General features: G+C 41.4%; 1 protein-coding gene across 5 annotated transcripts in view; it reads right to left on the bottom strand.

Annotated features, from left to right (window-relative positions):
• JADE1 (jade family PHD finger 1) overlaps positions 1-12,165 on the bottom strand; it is a 78,645-nt gene that overhangs the window by 20,375 nt on the left and 46,105 nt on the right. For all 5 annotated transcript variants that reach the window (XM_027659022.1, XM_027659018.1, XM_027659020.1 and 2 more), the window contains exons 3-4: positions 4,988-5,070; positions 1,293-1,450 (exon numbers count right to left, since the gene is read on the bottom strand). In XM_027659022.1, coding sequence (XP_027514823.1) covers positions 1,293-1,450; positions 4,988-5,070 — 241 coding nt within the window. The remainder of the gene's footprint in view (positions 1-1,292; positions 1,451-4,987; positions 5,071-12,165) is intronic.

Below are 12,165 nucleotides of genomic sequence, written 5' to 3'. Positions count from 1 at the left end.
AGTACCTGGATCTGATATAGTCACCAAACCACCTCCCTGACACATACACAGCGGGAATCCCCTGGGAGGTTTCCCTCCGTTCAAGTCCACAGGTCTCTCATCCCTCCACAACCTTGGGAGATGCTTGAAAGAGAAATCAGTAGGCAATGCGAGCACATGTAACATGAGCGTGCATCTCTGCAGGGACTGGGTGAGGTCAACGTGGAACAGGGAAATGGTATGTTCCCATGTTCTAAACTGCAGAGCAGAGGGGAAAATGCTGGATTCTCCTTGGAGCTCCAGGTCCAATCCTTCAGAATAAGGAAGTACAGGGTTTACCTGATGAACAGGCAAGTTCCTCATTGTACAGACCTAGTGGGGCTGCATAGAGGTCTGCAGGTTGCTGCACAGAACACAAACAACACTAACAAATATTCCTGTAGCCCCTCTAATCCAAGCTGACAGATGCAAACCTAACAAAAGCAGTGTAGCATCATCACAAATTTTTTGCTATATATCAGGCTGTTCTGGTCCCACCAGCACTGGTGGGTCATTTGGTAATGCCTTATGGGCCAGCCTGGACTTCCTCAAAGAGATCTAGTATGATTAAACGGCAAAAATCTGTGTTCTTACATTCTCCAACTCCATCCCAATTAAGTATAAAATAGGCTGCAGCACACTCCCACCCTTACAACGTCACTGTTTAATTTGAAACAGCAAACAGTATCTAAGTGTAACAAACAAGGTAAGGAAAATAAGGGTTTCTCAGATAAGAGCTAGGATAGCTCACATTATTTAGTTTCATGCGCATCTGGATGGTTCTTAAAACAGACGAAATGTTGTATAACAATCCCTTTCCTAGATTAGTAAACGAGATAAAAAAAACCCAAAATAACCAGGAAAACAAAATAAATGCTGTATTTTCTCTAGCCTTTAAGCTTGGTTTGTCCATATGTACCATGAAAGCAACCTATGGCTTGGAACTAAGAACAGAGAGCACCACACAAGGGCTCTTCCAGCAACGATGAGTGAGCTGAAGTCTGGGCTTAAAAATAGAACATATTTTTAAGGTTCTGTCATCACACTCCATGCTAATGTAATGCCAAAATCAGTTCTCTGACATTTGTATTTCACACAGGCAGAACAGGCCTGACTCTTGACTTCTCTGACCATTCAAAAAGCTGAGGCAGGTTGCTCTTTGTCTCCAAGAACCAAGACCTTCCTAGCTAGACACTCAGGAAGTCAAGGCAATGTAGGGCATAAGCTGCTAGCATAAATGTGTACGTATTTGTTCACATTCCTCCAAACTATACCTGGCTACTGGTTCTGGGATGGTCCCCGGGCTAACTGGCACCTGAACTCCCTTTTCCCACTCCTGCCTCCAGGGATCTGCCAGGACATAGTATTCATCAGGATTCAGCTGGAAGGAGTCATGTAACTTCATGGCAGTGATCAGGTCCGTTCTGAACACCTGCAAAGAGAGTGACCAAGAGAGAAAAACAGAGACATTGACATTTGATATTTACACTCTACGATTCACAGCTTCAGGGTAACCATGGAGCACAGCGTGTAACAAGGTCACTGTACCAACAGTGCACTAACCCAGCCCACTGCAGGACAGGAGTTTGGTTTCATGGCAGGGAAGGGGGTGGCTGAGGGCACGAATCCTGACAGGATAACTTCCAGCTAGCTCCACTACAGGTCCTGGTACTCCTCCTGCACTGGAGACATAACGCTAAAAGGTGTTACCTACTTTCATCTCCACTTTGGCTGCAATAAAAGCTGCAGGAGCTCTGAGTTGTAAAACAGCAGCATAAAGAAGATCCATTTTTGTTCGAAAGATCTTTGGTTTTGGTTTTTTTTTTAATTACTGGAGCTCTGACTAATCCTAAAACATTCTAGAAATTCCTTATGGCAGAAATCAAGGCGTGATTCCACCATGACCAGCTGCAAAAGGAAATTCTAAGGAGATAACTCTTTGTGTAAGTGTTTAAAAAAATAACCCAAAAGACGAAATAAGACCCAAACTGGAATTCTGGTGGCAGCTCCCCCATTCAGCACAGGTGCTTGTTATTCTATCAGCTAGAGACAGCTCTGTCATAGCTGTAATTTTACTCTGACTTGGCAAAGGTATCCAGCTCTAAAACGAGCAGAATGTGCGGCAACTTTTGAGCCAGCAGTCGTGAATAAGCAGCCATGCTGTCTTCAACAAGCCACAGAATGAAATAAAAAGGGATTCACTGCTGCAGCAGGTGTGCTGTGGCACTGCTGGGGCAGCTTCAGCTTGACTGGCCATGGCCTGTTGATGCTGCAGAAAGCAAAGTGTGCTCCTATCACAGTGTGATGGTTTCACTCTAGGACTTCCTGGAGACCAGCTCGTAACCAGGAAGGAACTAGGAAGGTGATCACGGAAGTATTCCACGCTATTCCTTTACGTAACCACAAGCCTGCACTTGTCAACACCAGCCCCCGCCCTCCCCACCCTGCTCCCCACAAAAGGAAAGAAAGCCTGTTATAGGGCTCCAACACTGCACTCCTCACCTCCATAACCACTAATTTGTAACTACGCAATGCTATGTTCAAAGGAAAGCGTCAAAAAGCAACCAGGTGACAGAAAATAAGCTCCATCAGAACAAGAAGATGGGTAACATCTTAAGAAGAACTTCCTGCAGACTTCTCACTTTGTGGTAGTCAGTCAACATCCACTCAGCCCCATGTTGCAGTTATATAGGAAAAGATGGTTTATCAGTGCACTGCTCCTAGATTCCCTTATTAGGCTGCTAAGGTGGCAGTGACCCACCCTCCCATCCCCAAACCAATGATCACACTGGTTAGCTCAGCTTCAGCCTGCTGTTTCATGTGGCTGAAGAAGAATCAGATGGATACAGAGAGCTAACTAGGCAGGTCTCCTCAAGACCGCCATTTCTGTCACATACTGTTCACACATCTGAAAACTCCAGGATTTTGGGGAAGTATTTTAAGCAAACAGTGCATCTGATGGCTAATTATACTTCTGAGAAAATTTTCAAGTGTGATTTGCCTTATGACACTGCATCATCTTGAAACCTTTCCTCCCTCCCAACACAGACATAACTAGCCCACTTCTGTCTCCGTATGTTTCCATTTTATGACTGTTTTGTCATAAAACCAGCACAAAATCATGACACTTTTCTTAACATTTGTCTTGACATGTTCAGAAAAACTGCCAGCATTAAAAAGTAAATAATGATATTACCATATGAAGAACAGGGTGAATGTAGGTAATGAAATATAATGAAATGTTATAAACAATCCAATTACAAGTCCTGTGAGACTTCAATCAAGAAATGAAAAGTAAGCCATAAAGTAAACAGGCTCACAAAACAAACAAGCACAGCTGGCCAGGGGATTCTGCACTATTGAGTGATTTGAATGAAAGCAATCAAAAGTCAAATGGAAAAAAGACTAAAAATATAAAATGGTATGCAAACCTTGCTCAATCTCAGAGCCAAAATAACTCTGGGTCTTAGATAAATTTGTAACAAAACTCCCTCAGAAGCAAAGCTAATGCAGTACCTGACAGCCAAGAAATTCCTTCCCGGGCCAGTTGCCCTGTGACACCATTCTTTCTGCTCTAACTTCTGATGCAGAGTGCCTGGAGCAAAGCTGAGCTTACAGAAGTGCTAGTTCAGAAGCACTGAAGACTTCAAAGCTAAAGGGTGAAACCCTGGCCACACTGAAGTCAATGGGAATTTTGCCACCAATTTCAACGAGCCCAGGATTTCACCTGGAGAGTTTAACAAGTGTCACTTTTCTGCCAGTGTGCTTCTCATCACAATAGTGTGCTGTGGTGAGCAGGGACACTGTACAGGGAAGAAGGAAGAGGGGAAAAGGCTGTGAAACAGAGTCAAAGGGAAGCATAAGAGAATTTAATCCAGCCTGAAGAAATATGAGTGAACAGCACAAAACTGCAAAGATTCTCACAATAGCAGCAAGGTAAGGGAGAGAAGAAAACAGAAGCACACAAAAAACAAAAGCATGACTCATAATTATCTCAGATTATTTCTTGATAGCCTTTCATGAGGTAGTTCTCAAAACCAGGTATAAGGGGCTACTTCTAAGGGATGCACAAATGATAACTAAGGGAAACAAGGCTATCTCTAGCAAGAATAAATTCACCAGGGATCTCTACATTCATTAAAAAAAAAAAAGTCTTTACTGGCCTACAACCAAAAAGAAGTTGGAAATCACTAGTACTAAGTGTAGTTTACAGTGAACAATGAGTGAGTGGGATTCTGCTTGTGAAAACTCTTCTCTGAGACTTAGGTATACTCTCATTAGGGAGATTAATAAAGCATATTTTCCTCAACATCACTCACTAATGCATAAGAAATACGTGTACGGGGCAAGTAAGTCAAATGAGAAATTCCATCTTCCAGAGCTAAGCTTCTACAAAGTCTGCAGTGTAGTATTTGCCTGAAGACAGGGAGATTCAGCAAGAACATTTCCAAAGAACTGGATCACATTTGTGTGTTACTAACAGCTGATCCATCCTGGAAAGTTTAAAGATTTATATCTCCCTTGATAGGATTTCTTCAAAGCATTAAGCAAGACAACTCTCAGGAAGAAGATTCTAGTTTGACAAGCACTTTAACAAAAATCACATACCAAGACCCAATACCAACTTATGAAATAAATGCAACTAATGTAAATTTCCACTGTTCCCAAATCAAACTACAAATAAATCCCAATGCCTAAAATAGTACAAGAAGAACTCTGCAGCTATGTTGAATGGGTGTCAGACTACAACAAAATTCACAGATAGAAACTGGTGCTGGCAGTAGCTGTGCCAACAGCTGAACTCTCTAATCTTTGGGGAGGGAGAGGCATGTGCCAGCCAAAATGTAGCAAAAAGAAAAGAAAACATAAATGGGAAGAAATGGATCCATTACCAGAACACGTATGTATACACTGTGTGTATACATACTTTGACAGATGTAACAAAATACAAATCAAATTCCAGAAATACCTCAGAAGGTTTCTGATCTTCATCTCTGGAGCATGAAGTTCTATGATGTTGAGATCTGGAATGCTGGGACCAGGCAGACAGACCTAAAATACAGAAATAACCATTTACAGGGTTCTATGACAAACCTCCAGGTAAGTCTTTCAAATGTAGCAGACAATAAAAGTTACTCAGTCCTAAGCTTCTGTGATGACTCTCCTGGTTCTGTTTTGTTTCTCATTCCCTAACAGAGGTGTGCATGTACTGGCTGCACTGCACTTACCTGCTTTCCAGCCAACATTTGAAGAAAGCCACCTCATAACATCCTTCCCTCCGAGCATCAATAGACAACTTTCTGAGATAGACCAGAAGCTCTGCCAATAGCCTGACTGCAGACTTTGAAGTCAATGTACTGATGTCCGGTTTACCAGATTTCTGTCAGCACAAGCCTTTTGAAAATGAAGCAGTACCACGCACACACAGCAGAGCCCACAGAACAAGCTGTTGTCTCTTCTCCTGAGCAAATCTTACAGTGTGGTTGTACGATTTTTGTCTGCATAATTATTCACTACACTCCAAACAAATGATACCTTTTGCCTTGAAACCTTTTGACAGTCTCTGTCAGCTTTCAGAAATATTGTAACAGGAGAAAAGGGAAAAGGGGAAGAATCTGCACTCCTATGACAAAGTAGTGCTTTGACACCAGAATATATTATATCTGTGCAAATCATCTAATTTCAACACAGTAAGATTTACAGGTACAGAAGATATTTTCCACTGCCAGCTACACAACAGTAATGAAAAAAGCCAACGAATCCTTCTGGGTTGGAGAGAAAAAGGACTTGGAATAGGTTTATCTGATAGGGAAGCTCAAACCTATATGTCAAGCTCTGAAGGATGCACATAGATTTTGCAAATCTGGGCATTAACTGTAGAAAAAAATCTCTCAGCAAAAACCTCTCAGGGATCAGAAATCACTGCTCAAAAAGCACAGGATAAGTTCTCTACTAAAAACAAAAAATAATTTTAAAAGTGAAGTAACTGTCCGAGACTTTCATTGGAAAGATATGACTGAATAATAAGTCACTAGAAGAATTCATTATGTTTTAGTTATCCATCTGCCTTCTCTTTTCAGTTAGTAATATACTAAGGAATCTGCTCCAGTAAAAACTCTCTGGAACACAGCAATGAATAACAGATACTACACAGAAGATGTATAATGGTTTAAAAAATTTAAGCAAGGTTCACAGCAAACAGCTAAAAATCTTATCTTCTGAGGTAAGAACACAGAAAAGATGATTTTAAGCAAATGTTAATGTTTTAATGTAAAAGATGGTGAAGTTATTAGCACTCTTCCTAAACCCCTCTATTTTACAATTACCATTTGCTGTTTCTATGAAGGGAAAAAAAAGAAAAAAAAAAGGAAAAAAGTGACTAACTGCCATTTACTGATCTGTGAGGAAAGCCAGACTCCCAAGATCATTTAACTACCACTCTAAATGTTCTCTTGAAAACTAAATCAAAAACACAAGCAGGAGTATGTACCCTTTGTGAGGATCCTATCCCCCATACCCAAACTCAACCAAAAGTGAGAAGGGAATAAGTGAAATCCCTCAAAAAGATATACAGCTAAAATGCATGAAAAAACACTCAACATTTTTTCCTGCAATGTAAATATTAACATTTGAACATTCAGACAAACATGATTTCTTCAATGAACAGCCTTACTAGAAGACACAGACCACATAAATATCCACACAGATTCAGTTCTCACGGGTTCTGATATTTTCCATTGGCTAGACATTAATATTTGCCACTGAGGTGTTCAGTGAGTTAAACCACTGCACCAGCAAGTCAGGCACTTGGAAATTTCCAATTCATTTATGGATTGGAGTGGTTCTGTACACTATTGGACCTGGGAGAGGGATGGTATACAAGGTAATGAATTAAGAACAAGCTGTACTGGCAAGGAGAAGAGCTGGTGAGTCTGGAGGCTTTAATGCAGTTGTTCCCAAGTAAGGCAAGTATCTGGCAAAATTAGATTCAGTGGCAGTATAATATACTTCTGGGTCTTTACCAGTGTCCTTTAATACAGCTCTGATTACAACTTATCTTAAATTGAATTTAAAAAGCATATAGGCTGTCTTTTTTCTTTTTTTTTTTTAACTTGGGTATTAACAGATGGTCTCTCTTGTGTCACAAAGAAGATACAAAGATCAGGAATAAAACAACCCTTGCCATACCTGCCATCTCCATTTCTTTACTGTGTCATCTTACACATCAGAACAAGTGTCTTACTTCTACGTCCATGTACACAATGGTTTGGGCACTGGATTAATTAACTATTCCATGTAACACGAAAGGTCAACTCTTGTCACCAAAACTAAAGGATCTTTATTTTAAGTGACTTTTTAAAAGTGCTATAAGAAAGCACACTACATAAAATTTCCATGGGTAAGGGACAACTCAAATGCAGCCAGTCTTCCTCATGATTTATTATAATGAGTATTTTTTCCATGCCAACTAACTTCCTACACTGAATAAGGGAACAAATTGTTTCTTACATAGTTCTTTAATAGCCGTTTCCTTGCACATAAAATTGGTGAATGCACAGTGAAAACACATACTGTTTTCACTAAGTTACTGAAGAGACTGTTGTATTTTTCTGAGCAATGTAGACCAACTGTACATAATATTAGGAGAAAACAGTGAAAGAATTTCTCGCAGGACTGAGATTTTACTATGCACTGCAGCCAACAGATGACCTTTGGCAAGGGCTTTACTTCAATAGGGAAAACATTTACTCTGAATAAACAAAGCCCAACTGTAAGCCTTGAATTCATAGATTCAAACTACCACCACTACTTCGACACAAAAGTGTAAGAAATTGAAGAAGCCAGCCAAATGATAGTAAAATATCCATCTCACAACAGTATTGAATTTAACTACTTCTGAAATCTCAAAAAAGAGTTTCAATCCTGCTTCCATCAAAGCTAATGGAAAAATATCACTGTTTTCACCAATGCCAAGCCCAGGTCACTGAATTTCTCAAAGCTGCTCGCATTAACAAGCAATCCACCCATTCCGAATACAGCAGTGCAGGAGGAAAATGAAGGATGTTATTTGTCTTTTAAGCATCCTTTCCCTATTTTCATACCTAAGCCAGGCAAGAGACCTCACTGAAAGCAAAAATTCACAGGCAATTAAAACTCCTTCAGTGATCAATGATCTGATTTTTACATGTAAATGCATGAAGTAAGAACCATTCCTGGAATATAACAATTTACTGTGGTCAAAACAAATATAGGATTTAAAACATCTCTTCTGTACTATGAAAGCACATGAACTTGAGTTATTTTAGAAAGATTCCAGACATTTCTCAACAAAACTATCCTCTTGCATTAAGTATCCAAAATTACTATATTCATCAATAGTTTTCTGAATACTAGCCTTCGTTCCAAACTAGATTAGGACCACCAAAACTAGAAAAACAACTAAAGATCAAGACAAGAGTTAAACTCACTTTTAGTAAAATAAAATTTAAATTTGAAAAAAGAAAATGATAAGGGAAGTCTGAATCACTGGGATTTGGAAGATATAAAAGTTCTGTAAGATAACATTATATACCTCCATGGGAAGAATGAGTTCCACAGCAGATATAAGGAATTGTTAAGTGAACTCATACTACCAAAAGCAACGTGAGAAACAGTAAATATGAGAAACACACAACTCCAAACCACAAAGCTAAATAATCACATCCAAAACATGCATCACCATCATTGTTAGATATCAGAGACAAAAGGTATCTTATTGAGTGTTACATGATCACGCAAGTTAAGGATGAACACAAAAGCCTAGCTAACATCACTCCAGAAGATGCACCAAGCTCATTTGGATTCTTTTACAGTTAGAATCCTTTCAGATGGTCAAGGATTTTGTCACTGAGAACAATGGGAGAGCAATCATACTAATACTATATGTCTCAGTTTTCCCTTTGTATTTATCTACTTAAAGACAAAAAGCAAAAAGAAATCCCAAATCATTTACAACATGTAACTCACAGCAAGGGAAGAGAGAGCTCTAACACACTACTGGTGCTGCAAAGGCAACTTCTAAGATTCAGGTAGGAATTTTTTCTTTTCCCCAAGGCTACTTTACATTTTACACTGTAAATACAGTGTTTTTATAATATCACCACATTCTGATAATAAAAGAAAGCAATCAAGGAGTGTGCATTCCTTTTCCATATTTATGAACAACACATGCTTCCCAAAAGGAAAAAGATAAGCAATTTTAACTGTATCAATTTATTAAATGATCTGTGAAGAATATGTTTTGATTCCAAAAAAGCCCATGAAAACAGAAAATTGCTCGAGACCAATAAAATAATTCAAGCCTCCAGGTAATTCTACCCCACAACTAATATACTGCTCGGCATGGGGTTGGAGGGCCGGGCCCAGAGAGTGGTGGTGAACGGTGCTGCATCCAGTTGGCGGCCGGTCACTAGTGGTGTCCCCTAGGTACCAGTGTTGGGCCCAGTTCTGTTTAATATCCTTAATGATGATTTAGATGAGGGGATTGAGTCCACTATTAGCAAATTTGCAGATGACACTAAACTGGGGGGGAGTGTCAATCTGCTGGAAGGCAGAAGAGCTCTGCAGAGGGACGTGGACAGACTGGAGAGTTGGGCTGATTCCAACGGGCTGAGGTTCAACAAGGCCAAGTGCTGGGTCCTGCACTTTGGCCACAACAACCCCCTGCAGCGCTACCGGCTGGGCACAGAGTGGCTGGAGAGCAGCCAGGCAGGAAGGGAGCTGGGAGTTTGGATTGACAGGAAGCTGAAGAGGAGGCAGCAGTGTGCCCAGGTGGCCAAGAGGGCCAATGACATCCTGGCCTGGATCAGGAACAGTGCGGCCAACAGGTGCAGGGAAGTGATTCTTGCCCTGGACTCAGCGCTGGTGAGGCCACAGCTGGAGTAGTGTGTCCAGTTCTGGGCCCCTCAGTTCAGGAAGGATGTGGAGGTGCTGGAGCAGGTCCAGTGAAGAGCAACGAGGTTGGTGAAGGGACTGGAGCACAAGTGCTATGAGGAGAGGCTGAGGGAGCTGGGGTTGTTTAGGCTGGAGAAGAGGAGGCTCAGGGGCCACCTCATCACTCTCTACAACTCCCTGAAAGAGGTTGTAGTCAGGTGGGGGTTGGTCTCTTCTCCCAGGCAGCTCTCAGTAAGACAAGAGGGCATGGTCTTAAGCTCTGCCAGGGGAGGTTTAGGTTAGATATTAGTAAGAAATTCTTTACAGAGAGGGCAATGAGGCACTGGAATGGGCTGGCCAGGGAAGTGGTGGATTCTCCGTCCCTGGAGGTTTTTCAGATGAGACTGGAGGTGGCACTCAATGCCATGGTCTAGTAACCACGGCGGTAGTGGATCAAGAGTTGGACTTGATGATCTCAAAAGGTCTTTTCCGACCCAGCTCATTCTATGATTCTATGAGCAAAAAAGGCTCAGCTATTGGGTATCATGCACAAGGCTGTTGTAAAGACACCTGTAGGCACCCAGCTGTGTCCCTGGAGAACTACCTGCTGCCACAGCCTCTGAACACTTCGAAGCCTCAGATCATTGTAAGCACTTCTCGCACCATAAATACACTCCTGCTACCCAGCACAACAGAGTAAAACAGCCCTGACATGGATCTAGGTCTGGCTGTCACTTCTGCTTAACACTGTTGTTTCCAGATGCCTTTGCCATTCCAAGACCAATGAGGTGCTGCTGTCAAAAAGATCAGAGGAGAAAACAGAGATGTTCAGTCTCCCCATTTAATGCCTGGCCCACAAGTCCTTACAGAGGGGCTCTTATGGTAACTTAGACATGTTTCCATGTCTAGACCCAAATTCCAGTAGAAAGCAAAAAGAAGTAGACTATTCTATGGGCAGTTTCCATTATGTCAGGTACAGAAAGAGCTGGTTGGGCAGAAGTAGTCTTCAGGCCTTATCACAGAGAAAGCAGCATGTAAGTGAACACAACCCGTGATGTTGTTTCATATAGTGAAACTTCCCTTCTCACTTTTCTGTTGCTAGAGGACTTGCCCACCTATCTTTCTTATCTTTATAGTGTATTATTATACAATAATCTCATTCAAGATCAAAATAGAAGCAGCAACAACCTTTTATCTCTTGTCAACAGCCATGTTACTTAAAATTTAGTGTCATTTGACAACTCCCCAATTGCAGCTGCTGAACAATGCATGGATCCATAATTTCTTCAGTGCTTTACAACAACACAGCACAATTGCTAAGTCTCCGACACACATAATGAACAGTCCTTGCAGCTCCCTACCACAGCAGTTTAATACAAGCTCCCTCCTGTCATTTCTTTCCTCAGTAGCACACGTTTGAGTTTTATCATCTCAAAGAACACACACAAAACCAGGAATAGGCATGTCACTCTTCTAACAGTCAAGAATTCCTACACCCCATCTTATTTTTCAGCACAAGACTCAAGTGCCATTCTAGCTGCCCAGCTCAATTCCCATGGTAGCCATGTTTTACCATAACAGTACAGTTTTAACTCAAGTTACTACAGGTTAGCCTTTTGCAATCGGATATGCCTGTCACATATTGGCCTCATAAGTCACCAACGTGCCTGTAACAAATGTGGATAAAGCCTTCCGAAATCTTCGTTTGCGAAGCCCAGCCATGATGACTACAGGTTATCAATTTGAGACCTCCCATGTAAGCATTTTTAGATTGATATCATGATGTTATCAGGCCTTAAAAGTCCAATGGAGCTCGGGGTACTCAACAGTAGTGGTCTTATAAGAAAAATATGTCTTTCCAAAAACAAATCGTAGAATATGCTGGGTTGGAAGGGACCCACATCAGGACCACCAAGTCCAGTTCCTGGCCTTGAGCAGGACACCCCAAGAATCCCACTATATGCCCAACAGTATGGTCCAAATGCTTCTTGAACTCTGTCAGGCTTAATGCCGTGACTGCTTCCCTGAAAAGCCTGTTCCAGTGCCCAACCATTCTCTGGGTGAAGAACCTTTTCCTGATATCCAACCTAAAACTCCCCTTACTCAGCTTCATGCTATTCCCTTGAGTCCTGTCACTGGTCACAACAGTGAAGAGATCAGTACCTGCTCCTCCACTTCCTCTCAGGAGGAAATTGAAGACCACAACGAGATCTCCCCTCAGTCTCCTCCAGGCTG

This window comes from Corapipo altera, unplaced genomic scaffold, assembly GCF_003945725.1.
Source record: "Corapipo altera isolate COAL_440 unplaced genomic scaffold, ASM394572v1 255, whole genome shotgun sequence".
Classification (NCBI taxonomy): Eukaryota; Metazoa; Chordata; class Aves; order Passeriformes; family Pipridae; genus Corapipo; species Corapipo altera.
Note: the sequence above shows the minus strand (reverse complement) of the source record. Positions and strands in the feature narration are given on the sequence as shown.